The 22362-nt window shown below is 43.3% G+C and overlaps 1 protein-coding gene across 1 annotated transcript in view; it reads left to right on the top strand.

Moving 5' to 3' along the window:
• Nucleotides 1-22362, top strand: part of PHF20 (PHD finger protein 20) — an 88377-nt gene that overhangs the window by 58477 nt on the left and 7538 nt on the right. The window contains exons 10-15 of the mRNA XM_080925015.1: nt 11104-11382; nt 12834-12932; nt 13831-13995; nt 14501-14679; nt 17082-17181; nt 18908-19103. Of these exons, the coding sequence (XP_080781141.1) occupies nt 11104-11382; nt 12834-12932; nt 13831-13995; nt 14501-14679; nt 17082-17181; nt 18908-19103 (1018 nt within the window). The remainder of the gene's footprint in view (nt 1-11103; nt 11383-12833; nt 12933-13830; nt 13996-14500; nt 14680-17081; nt 17182-18907; nt 19104-22362) is intronic.

Here is a 22362-nt window from a genome sequence, read left to right as displayed (position 1 = left end):
CCAGCCTTGTTTCCAGGGTATCAAAATCCTAATTCTTTTCATGTGTGTGTAAGAGCGAGAGACAAGAGACAGACACACTCTCAATATGATGGTTACTCTGGATGTCCTGAAACTCACTATGTAGAGCAGGATAGCCCTGAACTCACAGAACTCCGCCTACCTCTGTTTACCCAATGCTAAGATTAATGCTATTCTCCATTCATTTCTGATTTTGTTACTATATTACCTTTTGGTATTTTGGCTAGAGAATTACTAACTTTATTGATCACTTCAAAGAAGTAACCTGTTTAGTTTCTTTCGTTTCTAAAAGATTTCTCCTAACTTTCTAGAATTTTATGGTTGTTCTAACAGTCATCTTTTTTTTTTTCTGTGTATGTTTGTTGCCCATCTGTTCATTTAATCAGGAGATGTTATGTGCAAGCTCCAGACTTTATTCTAAACCATGGTATTTGTATATGTCCTGCATGTAACATGGAGCAAAGAACAGACTCGTGTGGGGCCTTGACTGGTAGCTGTAACCTACATAGTCTTGGTGGCTAGTTGTCTGTTATAAAGTAAACAAAAAGGTCCTTGTCACTGGAGTTTTAGAAGCTAATAAGTGTCACACTGTTAAGTTAACTAGGTCTGTTTGGCACAACACCTGGAAGAGGCCTAGTCTTCAAACTTAGGAGTTTGTTTTTGTTTTGTTTTTAAATGCTTTTGTTTGTTTGAGACAGGGCCTGCTATTCCTTAATCATTTTTCTATCTCAGTCTATGTGTTCTGGGATTGCAGGCATAATCTTCCATACCTTGTTCTGTTTCCTTGAACAGACACAAATGTATAATCGTTTACTCTCCAACAGAAGAAATAATCAAAATGTGGAGTTTAGAAACCCTTATTGGCTAAGCCATGTATACCTGCTATGGAATAACTAAACTCAGAGCTCACTCTCTGAGCCCTTCTTGTGTGCCGAAAGAGTTCTAGCTGTTCAGTTTACAGAGATTCATGGTCTTGGTGATTAGGCAGGGTTGGAAGAAGGGCCTTGGAAGGTGGGTGGCAGGTAGACATTTGAAGGCAGGGCCAAAACACTGTGTAGCCAATGAGACTATCAGATATGTGGTTTCTGACTTAGTTGCAGGCTTTCTAAAGGCTGAGCAGGGAAGTTGTTTTCAGTCCAAGCCATTTGTGGAGTTGTTGACTTCCAAGTTAATCTAACTTCACAGTAAACAAAGAAGCAACTCAGCCAAAATTACAGATTGTTAGTTTGATCCCAAATCCTGCCCTCCCTCCCCTCACACTGCTGATGAACTGCGAGTGCTGAGGGTGCAGTGAGAGGAGGTCGGGAGTGCTGCTTTGAGCTACTTGGAACAGTAGGGGCAGGCCCACCTCTTCCCGGGCATTTGTCATAGTAGTGTGTCCCTCCAAGAAGGGACAGCATGCAGTAGGTGATCAGGACTCAGGGAAGGAGGTCACCTTTGGAATTTTGTAGCTAAAAGGGAAGAGATATCTTGTCCTTGAAGCAAAATAGTATTTCTGGGGTTTGTTTTGGAACGAGGGCTCTGTGGGAATACGGATGATACAGAGGGATGGCTGGGAAGAAGGCTGCTGAAGACACAGGAGTCAGGAATGCTTATATAAGTGAGCAGGAAATGGGCTGGGTTGTCTGCAAAACAGCCGCAGGGAGCAGGGCGGCTCAGTCACTGGGTAGTGACTGTTCTCCAGGCTTCTGCCACAGCCTTAGTGTCTCTAAACGTAGATCCACTCAGAGAAATCTGTGAGACTCCTAGGCAGCTGTTGGAGACCACAAATCAAGTTCATAAATTGGCTGGCAGCTGGGCCTCTCAAAGCCCAGCCCAGGCACCAGGGATAGCACTGCCATCTTGTGGAATAGATGTTCAGTGCTCTCTTTTGGTTTGTACTATGCAGAATTTTATATTCTGAGCAAGAGCCAGGAAATGTTCACTGGGGCCAGATGCATGGAGGTCAGGGGACAACCTTGTGAGTCACTTCTCTCCTTCTACCTTTTATATGTCTTTTGGGAATGAAAATCACATTGTCTGGTATACACAGAAAGTACCTTTACCTACCAAGCCATCTCTTTGGACCACTAGGTATTTTTCCTGAGCATAGACAGACAGGTGTGTGCATGTATAAGTAAATATGTGTGTATTATCTTTTTTCTAATGCTAAAGACTGAACCACAGATCACTCCTACTGAGTGCACACTCTGCTACCGAGCTATGCACCCAACTATGCCTTTTTCTTATATAGTGCTATATTGAACCCAGGGCTTTGTACAAGCCAAGCAAGGGTATACCACTGAGTTAGCACCCTCAGCCCTGTGTACATTTTAAAGTAAGTCTCATTTGAAATTATCTCAGGCTCATGAAAATGTAAATGTAGTACAAAGAGGAGGAACATGGGGGCTCTCACATGCATAATGATAGTACTTGGGAGGCTAAGATTGGAGGGTCACAGTAAGTTTTGAGGCTATCTTGGGCTACTTAGTGAGCTCAAGGTCAGCCTAGGCTACACAGTTTGTTCAAGGCTGGTATGGGGCACAGAATGAAATCTTGTCTGAACATCAGCAGCAGTTAGTAGGTTGAATTTCTGTAACTTTCTTCTATGGAGAGGGCATGTGGTGGAGTGACAGCTGACAGGACAGAAGTGGTACAGCCCTGTGCTTTTGAGAAAGGGGGGGGGGGAGAGTGCCCATGAACACATGCATGTTTAAGCCTCTTTTTATAGTCCTCAACCAGCCACAAACTCACAGTCCTCAACCAGCCACAAACACACCATCGTACTGGAATTGCAAGCAGATGCTTCCACACCCAACTCATTATTGTATCTTTTTTTCTAGTATACATGGCTCTAAAGTTAACAGGAAAAAAGCACAATGCCCCTTTATAATTTTTAATTAATTTTGAGACAGGGTCTCTTGTATCCTTCCTACATTGGCCTGGAACTTACATAAGTGAAGATATCTTCAATTCCTAATTCTCCTGTCTCCTTCCAGTGTGCTGGGATTGTAAGTCACCAAAGCTTTGTGTATTCCGTGCTGGGAGATGGACCGAACAAAGGCTTTGTGCAAAGCAGCCAGCCAGCTGTCAACTGAACTGAACCCCCTGGCACCCTTAACAGTTGATTTATGTTAGGGTCTCAATCTGCAGTCCAGGTTGCCCTTAAAATGGCAAACCTCCTGCCTCAGTCTCTTAAGTGCTGGGGTCATAGACTTGAGTCATTCATTACATCTGTCTCTTTCATTGTAATTTTTTCTGGGGATGGAACTACAGCCCCACATGTGCTAAGACAACTGCTCTACCTATCTTGTATTTATTCTGTTTCATGGTTGGTTAAAATCACATGGTACAGGCCAGGGCTATAGCTTACTTGTTAGAGTGTTTGTTTAGCTTGGAGGAATCCTGCAGCACCTGGGGTTAGGGATTTAGTTCAGTAGTAGAGTGCTTACTTAGCAAGGGCAAGGCCCTGGGTTTGGTCTTCAGCTCTGAAGGAAAAAATCAAAACCAAAAACTCATAAACCAGATATGGCAGTACACAGCTGTCACCCAGCACTCTGGAGGATCACAAGTTCATGGGCAGACTTTTTCATTAAGAAAACTTACATCTCTCATGGTGGTGGTGGCACTCCTTTAATCCCCAGCACTTGACAGGCAGAGGCAGGCAGTTTGAAGCCAGCCTAGTCTACAGAGTTAGTTCTAGGACAAGGATAATCAGGGCTACCCAGGGAAACTCTGTCTTGAAGAACCAAAAATAAAATAGATAAATTAATTAAATTAAAAAACTAAAACTATGTGGTATTTCTATTTTAACATTTGGCTTGTATTTTAAAATTGAAATCTGTTTGGTTATTCTCTGTTGTTTTTTGTTGCTTCAGAGTGGAGGAAGTTACTCTTTCACAGACCTGTAAAATACTTTGTTATGGTATTATTATTATGGTATTATCTATCGCTCAGAGCATGTCAAAGGTATGAATGCACAGTGACACATGCTTTCTTTGCCATCAAAGATTCCAGCGTGTTAGGTTTGGGTGCTGAGGCAACACCAGACAGCCAATAGTGGCTTCTTTCATTTGGCTTGAGAAGTGGTCGGTAACAGGATGCAGCAGCAGATGCTAAGTGCCAGTGATGCGGAATAGCATAAAGTCATTGTGCCAGTGGTAGATGGCATGTGATCCCTGCCAGAAGGGGCCATCTGGGTCCTCCCCACACACTGTGAGCTGGGTCTGGATGGAAGTGAAGATTGGGCTGAGCCAGGGAAGGAGGGCAGGCAGAGGCACAGGATGAGCAGAGGTTTAAGCTGTGAACACATAAATTAGTCACTGGGGCCAGGTGGCATTGGAGGCCAGAACTGAGGCTTTGTTGTGCAGTAAGGATTTTGGAAACAATGTGTTGAGAGTTCAGAATTAGGCCAGTCTGAATGTCAAGAGTGTCTTCTACCTGAGGTTTTGAGATACTGGCAGTGGACATACAGAAAGAGAGATTAAAGTGGGTCTAGAATTTGTATTGATTTTTTATGTGTATGAGTATTGTGTCTGTATGTGTGTATGTACCAGGTTCATGCCTGGTAGCCTTAGAGGCCAGAAGAGAGCTTAAGAATTCCTGGAGTATAGGAGTTACAAGCTGTTGTGACCGACCACCTGGGTGTGGAGAATTGAACCCAGGACTCTGCAAGAAAGCAGCCAGTGCTCTGGCCCCCAAAATAGACTTTTGCAGTAAACAGATTTGAAGGGCTGGGGATGGGGTGCTATTCAATCATGCATGAAACTTGGGGTTCAACCTCCAGCACTGTAGCAGCAAAATGGAACAATAAAAATGCCAACCTTGTTTAAAAGCTTTAAAAGTATGAGATAGTCTTTCTTTTCTCTCCCTCCCTTCCTCCCTCCCTCCTTCTTTCTTTCCTTCCTTCCTTCTTATAAAAGGGAAAGAATAAAGCATTGCCCATGTATGATTTATAGCAGTACTAGCCTCTAAGGAGCTGAATGCTGCCAGTAGTTAGGAAGTATAGTCAGGCTCTCTCCCCAGAGGACACAGATTAAAACACAGACCTAGCCATGTCCTTGCATGCTCTGCCGGCATGCAGGAAACAAATTCAGATGGCCCTGGTTCTTGATTAATCTGCCTATATATAGGCCTAATTTCTCTATTACATGCCTAAGAAATAAGAAGGCTGCAGATCCACTCTGTACTGTTACAGTGTAACAGCATGACTCTGAGCACAGAGGCTTTGAGCATTCTTATTTTCTTGTAGTTGATGACTCATCCAGGGCTTTTCCAGGCTAGGCTCCCATCTGAGAACGTCTGAAGAGGATCTGCTTGAAGAGGATGATGATGACTGAAAGCCTCAGTGGTCACTTGCACTTCCTGGTCATCTGTGCATTGGCCTCTGGGAAGTCCCTCCGAACATTGCCTGTGTTGTTAAACCAACAGAGAGACTGTTTGCTAGGACTTTGTCATACTCTGTTAGACACAACTCAAAGATGCTGCTCAAACATGAGGGATTACACAAGAGGTGAGCACCTGTTTAGTGGAAGCCCAACTCTTGTATACCAGAAGTTGAAGATTTATAATGCTTGGACTATCCAAGTTTACTCCTGCACATGCTCTGCCTTTTTAGCACCACCATCCTTGATTGAAAAGAGCTTTTGGGTTGTCTGACTAGGGGCTCGTCCTAGTGACATCTGGTAGTTTCTTTTCCCTAGGGAGTCTTCTTGGCCACTGGAGCCTCTGTGATTCTGTCACTACCATCCCTCACAGGCACTGAGGTGCCAGGCTTGCTTGTCTTGGCAATCAGCTATTCCACCTTCTGCTCACATACAAAAAAGAATTAGGGGCTGGAGAGATGGCTCAGCAGTTAAGAGCACTGACTGCTCTTCCAGAGGTCCTGAGTTCAATTCCCAGCAACCACACGGTGGCTCACAACCATCTGTAATGGGATCTGATGCCCTCTTCTGGTGTTTCTGAAGACAGGGACAGTGTACTCATACATAAAATAAATAAATCTTTAAAAAAAAATAATCAGGGATTTTGATTTGGGGCAGTTTTGTTGTTCTTTTTTCTTTCTTTCTTTCTTTCTTTTTTTTCTTTTTTCTTTTTGTTCCTTTTTTCTTTTTTCCTTATCTGACTTCATTGTCTTTTTGAAAGTTTGCTGAGGTGGTAGGTCCTCTGTGCCCTGACTTAGCAGAGTCAGGTCACACTTCTCTTGTGATCTGTTTATAAATAAGAAGATAAGTGATTAGACCACTGGTAGTAGGTCTAGAAAACTGAAATTGAAATTGAGTTAGCTAGGGATACCATCAAGTGTAGAATGGTTACTTGAACTTGGCCTGAAGCCTCCCTTAGGTACTGGACTATTCTTTTATTCTGTAGACCAGGGTAGCCTCAAACTCAGAGATCCACCTGCCTCTGCCTCTGCCTCTGCCTCCCCAGCACATTTTCTTGATTAGTGATTGATGGCAGAGAGTTCAGCCTGTGGTGAGTGGTGCCACACTGAGGTTGGTAGTTCCTGGGTTCTATAAGAAAGCAGGCTGAGCAAGGCAGTAAGCAGCACCCCTCCATGACCTCTATGTCAGCTCCTGCTTCCAGGTTCCTGCCTGTTTGAGCTCCTGCTGCCTGTTTGAGCTCCTGTCCTGATTTCCTTTGATGATAAACAGTGATCTAGAAGCATAAGCTGAATAAACTTGCTCCTCAAGTTGCTTTTGATCATGGTGTTTCAGAGTAGCAATAGTAACCGTAACTAAGACAAGTTTCAGAAAACTCTCTGGGGAGAGTTGAGGTGAATTTGTAGACCTTTTTGCTCTCTGTGGGCATGCATCACCTAAATCTCCCAGAATGTTTATCCTAGACTCGCCCCTCCCCCCAGACCTTTATTTGTTTGTTTGTTTATTTATTTATTTATTTAATGTATGTGAGTACCCTATAGCTGTCTTCAGACACACCAGAAGAGGGCATCAGATTCCATTACAGATGGTTGTGAGCCACCATGTGGTTGCTGGGATTTGAACTCAGGACCTCTGGAAGAGCAGCCATCTCTCCAGCCCAGATCTTTATTTTTAATAGAACCCATCCTTAGGGCAGATGTCACATGTATTTTATAGCCTAGATTCTAGATCTTTTAGCTGTAGACCCCACCTTTATGGTACTTGTAAAGGAGTGTCTAAGTAGTCACACCTTAAGCTTTATTATGTACCTGGGATTGGAGTGATTGTTGCCTGAAACCCTTTCCCCAAATTGTTTTAACTGACAACGCCTGATATTAGACTCCCAGAGTCTGATCCAGGTTGACTAAGTCAGTCTGAACTGCATTTTCATTCTCATCTTTTCTCTGGGCATTTGCAGGGAAATCCAGTGTTTCATACATACTAGGTAAACATTCTACTGAGGTACATCCCCAGTCTTAATCTATATGAAAAAGATAAAATGGGGCTGGGGAAATGGCTCAGCAGTTAAGAGTACTCACTATTTTTGCAGAGGTGCTAGGTTCTATTCCTAGCATCAACATGGCTCACAACCATTTGTAACTGTAACTCTATTTACAGAGTATCCAAACCCTTTTTCTGGCCTCTGGGGCATAAACATGATACATATGAATCATGGAGTCAGTGCATGCACACACACACACACACACACACACACACACACACACATTTTAAAGCTAGGCATGGTGGCACTTGCCTTTAATCTCTGTACTCAGAAGGCAGAAACAGGTGTGTTTGAGGTCCACCTAGTCTACATAGCAAGTTTTGGGGCAGCTTGAACTACATAAAGATCCTGACTCCTCCCAAAACTCTTTTACTGTCCCAATAAAAAATGTTCCTAGGGCTGGAGAGGTGGCTCAGCAGTTAAGAGCACTGACTGCTCTTCCAGAAGTTCTGAATTCAATTCCCAGCAACCACATGGTGGCTCACAACCATGAAGGGATCTGATGCCCTCTTCTGGTGTGTCTGAAGACAGTGACAGTGGACTCACATATATAAAATAAACAAATCTTTTTTTTTTTTTAAAGTTCCTAAAACAAGGGCAGTGACTCTGCTGCTTCAACACACTAGGAGTTTTGTGGTTTACTTTGGATTTCATGTTTTTCTAAGTATGCAGACACAACCGGGGGCTTTACAGAGTAATCTGTTCCCTAGTCTGGATTTTCAAGAGGTAATTTGAGAAACAGTTCACATTTGGTTGATTATTACATGTGTGTATAAGTGTTGCCTGCATGATTCATGTGTACTATGTTCATACCTGGTATATCTTCCATGTATTCATCTCCTACTTTGTGCACAGGTTATCTTTAACCCATCAGCTCTTTAGAATTGATGACATTTATCACTTTTATAGGCAAGAAAGTGAAGAACCAGATTGACTTCTTTCTGCAGCTCAGACATGTCTCTAAAGGACTGACCTGGCATGACTCTCTAGTGAGGAAGCAGAGAGGCCTGGGGGAGGGGAATGACACACTTCTCTCTTCTTTTGCTTAATTCTAGAAAAGCTGCTCATTAATTAGCACAGAATATTTCTGTAGAGTAGTGCTGGCCCGTATTTATTGTGCACTTAAACGCTAAGCAGCTTTCTAAAAGGCTCTTGACGTGTGATTATCCAACTCTTGTAACTCAGTGATGCCCTGCCATCCTTACCTCACTCTGCACGTGCACTGGGGTACAGGGCTTGAAACAGACTGTCCAGCTGTGACCTCTGCTGCCTGCAGATTATGTGTAGTTTAAGTGTGCAGTTTCTTTTGTTTTGAGACTGGACCTCCTGTATCCCACACTGACCTCGAACTCCAGATTTTGCTGAGGCTAACTTTGAATTTCTAATAGATTTTAATTTCATATAGATTTTAATTCAGTGATGTTACTATTTTATTATTCAGCTTTTCCATTACAAGTAAGTAGATCGCAACTTAGAGCTTCAAATAAACTGAGAATTTTGGGGCTCATCACCCTGTTCTTGACCTCCTGTCATCCGTAGATAGTTGCTGGCAGTCTTTGATGCACCTTAAGTTTGTTCATAAGTAGTAGCTGGAGTCATCTGGATTAATTGTTGACGATTATGAACATGATTATTAAGCTGAACTATTTGAACTAGCCAGTATTTAACCTTTAGAAATCTACAGAAATGGGAGCTACCTTAACATTTAAGAGACTGGCTACTATTCCAGTGGACCTAGGTTTAATTCCCAGAACTTAATGTGGTGGCTCACAATTGTCTGTAACTCCAGATCCAAAACATCTAACACAGGTCCCAAGCTTACATGTGCTATATAAACATACATGCAAGCAGAATAGCCAGACGTGCAAAATTAATAATAGAAAACTACACAAATGAGGGCTTTTTGTGGTTTAGCCTAGCAGATCTAAGAGGAGGAAATTCCAGAGAACCTGGGGTATGCTTGTGAAGAAGTCTTTGATTTGTATGTTCTTGTTTTTCGTTTTGAGTCAAGACTGGATCTCAAGACCAGGTTGGCCTCCTGCTCACAGAGATCCACCTGTCACTGTTCCCAAGGCTCGTGCTGCTGTTTTGTTTTGTTTTGTTTTAAATATAGGATGTTAGCGCTGGCTCTGATGGCTCATGTCTATAATTGCAGCACTCTGGAGGCTGAAGCTGGATTACATAGTGCTTGGTTTCCAAGCCACCCTGGATGACATAGTGAGTGAGCTCAGAGGTTTCAATTTCAGATCCCTCTACTAGTGTCCTCTGGAGTCTCTCTGAACAGCATGGATCCCGTCCCACTTAAGGTTATCTTCCTTCTCACCTGCCACTGTTTTAGATCTTCTTGTCTCTTAGCCTGGGCAGAAAATATTTTGAAGGCCTTCTGATTTGGCATATGTCTGTGTAGTTTTTTGTTTGTTGAAGTTAATTTTATAACAGCATTTACCAGATCTCCAACCCAATTTTGAAATGAGTATTTTGAAATGTACTGTTTAACTTAGGTTGACTTTAAGATTTAAACATTTTTAAAAAAATTTGATGGTACTTGCAAAAATAGTCATGATATTTGCCAGAGATAGCTTGTGACTGATTTCTAATGGAGAGTGTGTCATTGCATTAAGGGAAACTTTATATCCTCTAAGAATGTTCCCTTAAGGATGTTCTATAGAGTTGAAGGGTGAAGAGATTCCTCTTACTGGGTTGAGGGAACTGTGAATGGAGACCTTTAATGAAAAGTATTTTTCTTTTCTTCTTTGAAGAAAATATTTATCTACATATTTTTTATATGTTTGGGTATTTTGCCTACATGTTTATATGTGCATCATATGAATACAGTACCCAAGGAGTTCAGAAGAGGGTGGCAGATCTCCAGAAACTGGAGTTACTGGATTATGAGCCACCATGTGGGTGCTGGAAATTGCACTGGGTTTTCTGCAAGTGTTGCTCTGTCTGGCCTTGAACTTGAGACCCTCTTGGTTCTGTCTCCTGAGTTCTCGAATAATAGGTGTCTACTCTTAACACACAGCTACTGAGCTGAGTTTCTGTATGAAGACCATGTGGCTGCTTTACTTCATCTTGTTGCATTACAGTCTATTGCCCTCTGCTTATGATATGTGAGGCTCAGCCTTGAATTTGGTCATTGAGTCCTCTGGGTTCATTTGCTGTCTTGTCCACCTGCTTGGTTGCTTTGTGTGTTTGTTTGCAGTCTTTAACCTTTTTTTTTTTTTTTTTTTTTTTTTTTTTTTTTTTTTAATCAGAACATGTAGCATTTCAAAGCTTAAGTAAGCTCAAAGCTCTGTATAAATACTCTTGTAAAGCCCCTTAGGTTTCATGAGGAGATCTCTGGCTTTGTCCACAGACTGGTAAAGAATGATCATGAGTCTGAATCTGGTCCAGCTCACAGAAGTGCTGGCTTGCCATCTTGTTTTGTAACCCAAGGTCTGTGGCACCCTACTGTTGCACATCAGTGTGTCACTCTCCTCTTTCTAACACAGAATCAAGGTTGCTTTCTGGAAGTTGGGTATCGTCTCTCCAAACAGCGCTTTGGGAGGTAGCGCCTTGTCTTGATGTCTTGGGCAGCGTATGCCTGCCATTCTGCCACTCTCCCTGGTGTGTGCTGACACATGGTCCACAATAGCCAGTGCAAACCCAGAGCTCATCACGGTGGTGTTTGTTTTTTTACAGTTACAAATACTTTAAAGAAAACGGATGACTCTGTGACGTTGAATGTGCCAGCTGTGGACCTAGACCACAAGTTTCGATGCAAGGTTGTGGACTGTTTGAAATTTTTCCGCAAGGCTAAATTGCTGCACTATCATATGAAGTATTTCCATGGGATGGAAAAATCACCAGAACCAGAGGAGGGGCCAGGGAAGACGCATGTACAAACTCGGGGCTCTACAGTGCCTGACAAGGCCAGCCAGGAAAGCCTGACCAGGAAGCGGGTCTCTGCCAGCTCCCCAAGTGAGTATCTTGGTTCTGTGGCATATCCTAGGAGGGCCCTGACATTCCTTAGATGGGAAGCTGCAGTAGGTTGATTGGTCCAGTTGAGGAAGTGGTTATTGGTAGTGGGACTGAAGCCTTTGTTCATGTGACATTGAGGGGCCACTGCTGACAGCTGTGGCATTCCTGGATGAGTGGGAGCTCTGAAGTAGCAGATGTCGGCCCCAGACAGATGGATGCCGCTCAGACCAATATGCTGTTACTGTCAGGAGGACAAACGCTTACTAAAAAGCAGACTTAATTCTGTCAGTTCCTGAGTGCAGGGGTGAACTCCCAACCCTGCGTTGTACCTCAAGATGCTTTGTACGGAAACCACGTGATCCACACAGCCAGCACAGCCTCCCTGTCCATCTTAGCAGATGGATGGCTGTTTTCAGAGAGGGCTTGTATAAACCAGAGTGTAGATTGAAGACCAGAATCCTGTGCCTGCTCTTATAAAACAGAGATGACTTCAGGGAGAGTTGCTTATTTATTGAGCAGAGAATCAGAATGCTCTGCCCCAGACTCAGCTCCCAGCTCTATTCCACAGAAAGCCACATTCCTATCTCATACAAAAACTCTGTTAGCAGAGTGGGAGAGCTGCAGGACTAGGCCCAGTCCATATTGTAGTGCTGCCTTTTGGTCAGATCAAGGGCATTGTGACCTTCAGTGAGTAACCTCCCCCAAAGCAGCTCCATTTTTATCACAATAATCTTAGAATCCTCTTTTTTTGGGCTGGTGAGGAAGAGACAAACGTTTGCATATAGAAAGCAGGTTAATGGGCCATAGAAATAACAATAACATATACACTAAGTGCTGCATGCTCAGCAATTATTAATTGAAAATACAGGGGCATACCTACATAGCCATTTGGCACAATATATGGGTATAGGTCGTTCCAACATTATATGTGTATGTATGGGTGTGTGTATCTGTACCAAGGCCTAGCTGGCCTTGAACTTTATTTAATTTTAAATTTACTCTGGCTGGCCTGGAACTTGCTATGTTGACCAGACTGGCTTTGAACTCAAAATCTGCCTGCCTCTGCTTCCTGAGTACCAGCAAACTTTCCTATAAAGGACCAGATAATATCAGTTTTGAGGACCCTAAGTCATGGTTCTCACTACTCAGCTTGGCAGCTGAAGCAGGAAGGCAGCTGTGGACATCTAGTGAATGAGCACTGCACACTTCACCCAGACTCACTCACAGTTCCAGGCAGCAGCCCAGACCCAAAAAAGCCTGGCTGGGACGGTTGAGTGGTCTTACTGACAACCCACTCTGTATCTCCCGGAGTGGGGCAGGAAGGGGCTCTCCTGGGCAGGACTAGGTCTAGGATTGTGTATTGGTTTTTGCCCAGGCATACTAAGCTAAATATATTAAATATTATTAACAAAATATTAAATAACAACTCTTGAACATGTGTTTAATTCTAGCTGCAAAAGAGAAGGAAAAGAATAAAGAGAAGAAATTCAAAGAACTTGTGAGAGTGAAACCAAAGAAGAAAAAGAAAAAGAAAAAGAAAACCAAGCCTGGTACTTTTCATGGGAGCTTCCCCATTTAGGAAAGACCAGGAGGTCTTTCTTAGGGCTTGTGGGTTCAGCCTACCGTGGGTCCTAGAAGAGGATATGGGTTGAGGCTGAACATACAACCAACTCTTACAGAGCTTTAGTTTATTTACTACTATTGCACGTATATTCTGATATGTGTAAGTGAAGGTGTCCACATGCACAGAGCACATGTAGAGGGGTGAAAACAACTTTCAGGAATTAATTCTCCCCCCACTGTGGGTCTCCCCGCAGGTATGGCCAGTATTTTTTCCCATCGAGCCATCTTGCTAGCCCCTCAACCAAGTCTCAGAAAGTTTGACCTTTATAAATGCCTCCCCACTTGTAGCATTGGCCAGTGTGTCCTGCCACAGGGAAGTATATGGATATGCATAAGGACAGTATTTTGCTTAAGTAATTTTCCCCTCCAGTGTTTTAAGACGTGGTCTTTCCTACTATCTCAGACTGCTCTCGGACTCTGTCCTTGAGCTTCAGCATCCCAAGCACTGAGGCTGCATGCCTGTATGATCCTTGGTTTATTTGCATAACTGTCAAATGCTCAACTCTCAAGAAAACCTTCAGTTAAAAATCGTTGAAAACGACACTTTTAAGAAAAATCTCTTCTGCAATCCTGGGAGCTAAAGAGATGCTGTGTTTTAGTCTCTGTGTCCCTCCTGGCTTATGAAATCCATTTTATCAGAAAAAGAAAGGGGTGTGGGTGGGGAGGAAGTGTTCTCAGAGGTGACTGCGCTTTATCCCTCTCTGTGGTATGCTGCACCTAGGTCTTTGAACTCTTTGACCACGGAGGCTGTTATTGGATGGGGTTGCTTCTGGGATGCCTGATGGTAAATGGGTTGCTCATTTGTGCCTGATTCTGTTCTTGCAGAGTGTCCTTGCAGTGAAGACATCAGTGATACCTCCCAGGAACCTTCTCCACCCAAAACATTTGCTGTTACCAGGTGTGGGTCCTCACACAAGCCTGGGGTCCATATGAGCCCGCAACTCCATGGTTCAGACAATGGAAACCACAAAGGGAAATTGAAAGCATGTGGTAAGAGCTCACTCTCATGTGCTGTATGACCATGGTTGTGGTGTAGAGTAAGTACTCAGTGATTGGAAGTAGTCAGTGAGAAGGTCTAGCCTTATCCCTGAACTTGGCTCTGCCTCTCTCCCTACTGTGTATAGAAATCTAAAGGTGGCTGTAGACAGAACTGGCTATAAGCCAGGTAGGTCCTGGTGGGCTGGGGATAAAATTAGTGAGTATTTTAGTGTCCTTGGGGTAATAATAGATGTGGGTCGCAAGAAGTTGCTTTTCTGACAATGAGCTTAGTGATGCTGGGAGCCCCTTCGTGTTCCCTCAGTGAAACGGGGATGGATATTAGTTCAGCTCTAGCCAGGCAGCATGTATCATTTGAGCTGTTCTAATAAGGATAAAACTGAAAACTGAGTCCTGTTTCCAGGCCTGTGGAAGTCCCTGGAGGATTGGGGCTGAAACAATGTGGGGTACACAGTGTTATCTGTGAGTTTGGAGCACTGAGTGTTGGCTTTCCTTCCAGAGGAGGATAATTTGAGCGAGTCCTCTTCAGAGAGTTTTCTTTGGAGTGATGAGGAATATGGTCAAGATGTTGATGTGACCACCAACCCAGATGAGGAGCTTGAAGGCGACGACCGCTATGACTTTGAGGTGGTCCGATGCATCTGTGAAGTGCAGGAGGAAAATGACTTCATGATTCAGGCAAGTAGAGTTTCCAGAACACAGGTTAGGAGACATGATCCTAGGAGAGAATGTGAGGTCAGCGAGTGAGTCACGTGAGCAGCCCTGTGTGTGCAGTACTAACAACATTAGACTGAGCTTGCTTTTGGTTTCAGATTGCTGGGAATTCTAGGCTGCTGAAAATAACCCATTAATAGAATGAGAATTGAGGCCAAAGGAGAAGGCCTTGTCTGTGATCTCACCAGGAGGGGTTGGACAACAGGGACTCAGACTGTGGAGTGGCAATTCAGTCTTTTTTATGGGCTCCTCTTCTCTTTGAGATTAATTCCCCTGGTAGCCTGAAGGAAGAAATGGAGTCAGGTTTTATCATCTGTCTCTGTCTGTTATTGGTTTGTGTGCACGTGTGCATGTGCTCGAGCATGCTGTGTGCTGGCAGCAGGTGTTCCCAGTACAACAATTGGTAGACCACCATACATCTCTGCATAGGCTGTACCTATTAGAAAGAACAGGCTTTTTTAATTTAATTTTATTTTTTGCTTTTCTTGTTTTGTATACATGATATAAAAAATTGAAGTTGACTTGATTTAATGTACATAGCTACATTTATGTCTTATGTCCTTTTTGTTGGTGGGTTTTGTTTTTTGTTTTTTATGTTTTTGTTTTTTTTAGAGCAGAGTCTCTGTCTTAGTTTTCTGTTGCTATGATAAAATGTCCTCACAAAAGCAACTTAAGGGAGAAGTTACTGTGACCCACAGTTCTAGTTGGGTGCATAGGACAGAGAACACATGGTGGCAGGAGCATGAAGCCAGCTCCTCACACTGCCTCAGTGTTAGGAAGAAGAGTGGAACTAATTCATACCTGCATCTCTGCTCTGACAGAGTTTAGCATCCCCTGCCTAGAAGTGGTGCCATCTACAATGGAATGTTCCTTCCACTCACCCTGTCCAAAATAATCCTGCATAAACAAACCCATACATTAACCTGCTCCAGACAATCCCTTAGTGAGACTTCAACCTAATGAAACTAACCTCAGTCTCAGTTAGCCTCATTTCTTCTCAAACCTGCTGTATTTTTTGTTTTTGTTTCCTAAGTGCTAAGATTACAGTCACATGCTACCAAGCTGTCTGTTTCCTAGGTGCAGACCTTTGTGCTTTCTGTTAGAACTTCAGAGGTTTGGTTTTTTTAAGCACCGTATGCGTGTTTATTTTGGTGTGGAGCGAGGCTGTGGCTTAACAGTTTACTGACAATGTTGCTTGATTTACTGCCTTCCTCAGTAATTTGGGTCTCTTTCTGGATTCTCTCTTTTTCAGTGAAGCAGAGACAGAACACAGCAGTGCTATGTGATTATGCCTTTGTAATATTTTTAAATCCCTGGCAAGGCTAGCCCTTCCCTCTCATCTTTCCACTTTGCATATTTTTTTCTAACTACTAATTTTAGCATTCTGCTTAGTTTCAGAGCTACCAACTTCCTTATTTGTTGGGGCCACAATATTTTATAAGCCTAAGTAAAGTGGCGTCTTCAGAGTAGTGATTCCCTTTTTGCTTCCTGGCCCTGGCCGCACTCCTAATACCAGGGAAGGCAGTTGAGTGAAAGCTTAGCAGGAATCTTTGCACTTGGCTAAGTTCATGCTGTCTCGTGTGCCATTAATCACGTGTGCAACCTTCAGCAAATTTTATGAGTAAATGCAAAGAGCTAGCCCGGGATTGCTGTATGAGGCCAAAGGGACTCGGCTACTGTCTGTTAATAATAGAAATTCAGTATGCAGCTTTGTGCTGAGGTCATAGGGGAAGGTGTGCATGTGACCCACGGATTTCTAACAAACAGCCCATGGAAACTTGTGGAAACTGAGGCCTCTGGTTAAGATCTGAAACTGTGCCATGTAACACATAATGTATTCTAAGAGTCTGAACAGTCCCACAAAGTGATCAGGAGGTCGAAGGTGAGAGGGATTGGCAGCAGTCAGTCTGAAGTCAGTACTATTCAATTCATCTACGTTTTTGCTTTGTGTTTTGTTTTTGAGTTAGGTTCTAAAGTATCCAGGCTGGCTTTGGTCTCACTGTATAACTGAGTCTGGCTAAGTTTATCTTCGTGTCTCTACCACTCAAGTTCTGGGATAACAGGCATCATCCCACCACACCTGACAGTCAAAATTCTCTTTATGTCTGGTCCAGAGATGATAGCCTCATATGGGCACTTGGGACTAATGAACTAAGGACTCATTAACTTAATTTGTTCACTATGCATAAACCTCCGTGTGGTCAAGGGTGGCCTAGTTGTGTCATTGTGTAGTTATAGCTTTGTTGGGTAGAGGTCAGAAGGGAGCACTGCCCCATTTCCTCTCACCCACACTCCAGGTGGGTAAGTGGGCTCTGCTTTAGGTGCCTCCTGTGTTCTGAGTTCTGTTGCTTCTTTAATCCTCACAGTGTGAAGAGTGCCGGTGCTGGCAGCACGGGGTCTGCATGGGATTACTGGAAGAAAACGTGCCTGAAAAATACACCTGTTATGTTTGCCAAGACCCTCCAGGTAGAGATTTCTGGAGCTGGGATGTGAGCAATATGTAACCTCTTCGTTAGCACAGCAACTTTCCAGACACCATGCCTGTGCTCTTGATGCATCTTTGCTAATAGCTAGGTGACTGTTCACCTTTGTTGCAAGCCCACCTGGTAGCCAGTCTTTCTGAACTGTATATGTAAGTAAGGGATGTATATGAAGAAGATGCTTACCTAGCAGAAGGCCTGATCTTGAAATGAAACACATATGATATTGTTAACAAGAAGCACAAAGTTTTGTAGGTCTGATCAGAACTATTCACAGTGTTGAATGCTAGATGAATTGTCCTGTCATTCTTGCTCAGGGTCTTGCTGATCTTTTGTTCCAGTTTCAGCAGTGAGATCCTTTCTTCCTTGAGAGCTCTAAGGATGGGCTCGTTGGTGGCATTTTAGGGATGTTGGAGGGCACACCTGCCCTTCATTGCATCACTGCCCCTGGAGGGAAAGAGCCAAGCATGCTCGTGTAAAGTTTGTCAGCACTCTAAGCGGTGTCTTGCTCAGCTCCTTAGCAGGATCCGTAGGTTCCCTGGTTAATGGATTGTCTGTGGCTCTTGGCTGTCCCTTCCATCATGTCCAGCCTGTTTCAGGGTTTTTTATAATGCGAAGAGTGAATAAATCAGGTAGGAAGGTGCTGTCTCCTGGGCTTTTGGAACAGGAAGTGCTGCCAAGTCCCAGAGCTTGCGTCTTTTGTTCTTTCTAAGGAGGCTTGTAATGAGCAGGGCCTAGGACCCATCCAGGTCATCTGTTATGTAACAGATGGGAAGTGAGGGGTCATCTCTGTATCTAGGGCTGGGTAGTACTGTTGGAAAGGGGCTTTGAGCCTTCTATTTACTCTGAGTCCAGTTGAGACACATTGCCAGGCTCTGGGACTGTAACCATTAATTAGATGGTTCCTTTTCTTCCGTCTTTTCATGGGACTAGGAACAGAAAACAAAAATTGGAACAAGTTAAATAAACCTAAGATTAGGTATACAGGTGAATCTAGGAGGGAAATCAATGAGGGGGTAACCGGGGACCCTGAAAAGGCTTTTTGATGCTGGCTGGTGCCCAAAAGGCCTGTCCTGGAGAGGCCTTTGGGAATGCCGCCACAGATAGGAGTACTGGAGGAAAGAGGTGAGGCAGAGAAAAGGGTGTGTGTGTGTGTGTGTGTGTGTGAAGGGTGGAGTGAAAAGAAGAGGAAAGAGAAGGATTTGGTCGGCCTTAATAGACTTGGGGATTTGGGGTTGCCTTCTGTGAGCAGTTGGAAGGTTTTGAGTGGAAGAGGGAAGGAAATGACTTGAATCTGAAGAGAGAATTCAGCCGGCCATGGAGGTGAACATCTGTATTCCAAGCAGAAGCAGGAAGAGTGGGTTCAAAGCCAGTCTAAGCTACATGGTTAGTTTGAGGATTGTCTGAGCCATTTGACACTCTGTCTAGAAAAAGGAGAGGGGGCAGAAAAAGTGTGGAAGGGAGAGAGATAGTTGAAAGGAGGAAGAATGCGGATCAGAATCAGAATCCACACTCTAGTTCCTGTGGCTGGTGGAAGGGACTATGCTTTGTTCTTACCTTGTCTCCAACACTTCGTAGAGGCCAAGTAAATGTTAACAAAATGAACGCAGCAATCAGAACATAGTTCTAGAAACTGAGGGTGGTAGGACCACTGAGGGGGCAGCCTGGGTTCCCCTCAGGTGTGTTTGACTGTCTTATTGTCATCACTTTAGGTCAAAGGCCTGGCTTCAAGTACTGGTATGACAAGGAGTGGTTGAGCCGGGGACATATGCATGGTCTGGCATTCCTGGAAGAAAACTACTCCCATCAGAATGCCAAGAAGATCGTGGCCACCCACCAGCTTCTCGGGGATGTTCAGAGAGTCATTGAGGTTCTGCATGGCCTGCAGCTGAAGATGAGCATCTTGCAGTAAGTGTGGGGCTGGCAGCTTTAGGCGGGGATTTACTTTGGCTCTCAATTCAGTCAGGTTTGGGGGAAAAAGTGGAAAACCACAAAGACTGATAAGTCTGAGACCTGTACCAAAAATTCTGTTGCTGTGCTGAGCTTGTGGCTTAGGGGTAAAGTGTTTGCCTAGCATGTGTGGTAATGGGTTTGGTTATCACTACCCTCACCCCACCCAACTCTCTCCAAAGTCAGTTATGCAATAAGCATTTCTTTGTAAAGCAATCGACATTGGGGAATACTTTACATGTAATTAAGTTCACTTATTTTAAGGCCCTATTGAATTTGATAAGTGCATATACTCATGCAGCTAACACTGTAAACCAGGACATGGTATTTGCATTTGGTTTCTTGTTTTTATGTTTAAAGCAGTTGTGTGTGTGCATGTGCACACAAATAGCACATGTTCAGAGAATAGTTTGCAGGAATTGGTTCTGTCCTTCCACCATGACTTAGCTTTCCCTTGAGAAATGGAATTATAGATGTTGGCCACTATGGCATAATGTACACACAGTTTGTTTTGTGTTATCTTTGGGTGTACAGTTGTTTGCTTGTTTTACATTGAGGTTTTTTTTTTTTTTTTTTTTTTTTTTTTTAAATATATTTATTTTATTTATATGAGTACACTGTAGCTGTCTTCAGAGATGGTTGTGAGCCACCATGTGGTTGCTGGGATTCGAACTCAGGACCTTCGGAAGAGCAGTCAGTGCTCTTCCCGCTGACCCATCTCTCCAGCCCCCAGAGGTTTTTTTTTTTTTTAACATTTATAGTGAAGTTTTTTTTTAATTGTGGTAAAATATACATAACACCAAATATCAAATTTACCATCTGAACCTTCGTTTTTGTCTTTTTATTCTTTTTACAACAGGGTGTCTTTATTTAGTACTGGCTGTCTACAGTTAGATATGTAGACCAGGCTGGCCTTGAATTTACTGAGATCCTCTTGCCGTTTTGCCTTCTGAGTGTTAGGATTAAAGGCATGCACCCAGATCTTACTCATTTTCCTTTTGACCAGTCTGACCTTGAATTCCTGAGCTCAAGCAGTATTCTTGCTTTGGCCTCCAACATGGTTGGGATTGCAGGATTGAAGGCCATGTCTGTTTTCTATCTTAGCTGTTTTTCTCTACATTTCTTTATTGCGAAAGTCATTATACAGGCGTGCAGCCAGTCTCCAGAACTCTTCGTCCCACAAGACTGATTTCTCCATGCATTAAGTAATCTCTGGGTCCCCCATCATCTCAGCCCTGCAACATCCTTCTGTTTTCTGTCCCTATGAATTCAGCTTTTCTAGATACCTCATAGGAGAAACCATGCAATATTTACTCATGGTTTATTTCTCATGGCATAGTACTTCAAGGTTCCTCTATATTGTATTAGAATTTCCTTCTTTAAAGCAAAATGTGTAGTATTTGCATATCACATTTTGTTTATTTTTTCACCCTAAGCACTCATGATTCATAGGCAGAGAAGCTGAAATCTGCTGCCAGAGGGACTGGCAGGTGGCTCAGCAGTTAAGCTCTTGCTGCTCTTCCAAAGGGTCTATGTTCAGTTTCCAGTACCAACACTGGCCAACTCACAACCATCTGTAACCCCAGCTCTAAGAGATACTGTGGATGGCCTCTGAGAGCATTTGCATACATTCACATGCACACACACACACACTTTTAAAAATGATTTTCTTTTTAATGTGCATTGGTGATTTTGCCTGCATCTGTGTCTGTGTGAAGGTGCTGTATCCCTGCAACTAGAATTACAGACTATTGTGAATAGAATTAGATCATCATGAGCTGCCATATGGGTTGAACCCATATCCTTTGGAAGAACAGCCATGCTCTCAACAGCTGACCCCTTAAAAATAAAAGTTTTAAAAATTCTTCTGGGCGAGCCATTGTTATTACCTACTTATCCCTGTGAGAGCTTTGTTCATTCAGAGGTTCTAGGCCTTCTGGATTGAGATTTGTGGTGCCCACTTGTTTCTGCATAGGCTCTGGGGACACTGGTACCCACTGCACTCACTGTGCTCTGGCCACATTCATGACCCTTTTCTCTTCCTCTGCCGCCACCTTCTCTTTCTTCCTTTTAGTTGTAAGCGAAGTTCTGCAGACTTATGACAGGTGGGCAGGTGAGAACTGAAAGGTGGAGTGAGTCACTTTTTAGTTTAAAAAGTATGTGTGTGTGTGTGTGTGTGTGTGTGTGTGTGTGAATTATGCTCCAGGAATCAAGCTGGAGTGACAGCTCAGGCTCAGAGTTTGCACAACTCCTGCAGAGGATCCGTGTGTGGCTCCTAGCACCTACTTTGTACAGCTCACAACTGCCAGTAACTCCCCAACTCCAGGCCCTCTTCTGACCTCAGTTTTTACATTTAACATATTTGTGTCCCACAAACATAGCCTGGGCACAGACATGTAATTTAAAAATATAATAAATCTTTAAAATGTTGATACATTTAAAATATAGAGAGTTTGGGACTGAGTGGATAAGTAAAATGCTTGCTTAGTGTGCTCAAAGCCCTGGGTTCAGTTCCTAGCACAATATACACAGCCATACCCACCATACATAGACACACACACCCCTCCCACTGAGAACAGTATACTGTTATATTTTTCTCTTGTTCTTTCCCAATTTTACAATTGCTTACGATGGATCAGATGAGTGTAATGGCCCTCCATTGGGTTAGAAGTCCAGGAGCAATGGTTCCAGGGGCCTGTGACGTCCTCGTAGTGTTTTGCACAAAACAATCATACAGTCCTGCATCAGATGCAGAAGAGAAGACTGTTCCGTTCTGTGTAATGGCCATCTCTGTCCTTTACTGACCCTGACAATTTTTCTTTGGGATGTTGAACATAGAAGACTGTGATTTTTTTTTTTTTTTCCAAAAAAGAAATGTTGGGGCTGGAAAGATGACTCAGTGGTTAAGAACACTGACTGCTCTTCCAGAGGTCCAGAGTTCAAATCCCAGCAACCACATGGTGGCTCACAACTATCTGTAATGGGATTTGATGTTCTCTTCTGGTGTGTCTGAAGACAGCGACAGTGTGCTTATATAGAATAAATAAATAAATCGTAGAAAACAATACAAATGAATGTTATGATTAATGATCATATATACTTCCCCACCACGGTACCACTGCATTTTGGTAACTGGTAATTTGGTAATTATCAGTACTGATGCATGTCAGGGTTATTTCAGCAGTTGATTGAGTTTAGGCTATTGTTAGTAGACCAC

This window comes from Micromys minutus (genome assembly GCF_963924665.1).
Source record: "Micromys minutus genome assembly, chromosome: 11".
NCBI classification, from domain to species: domain Eukaryota; kingdom Metazoa; phylum Chordata; class Mammalia; order Rodentia; family Muridae; genus Micromys; species Micromys minutus.
This window is presented reverse-complemented; position numbering and strand designations above follow the sequence as displayed.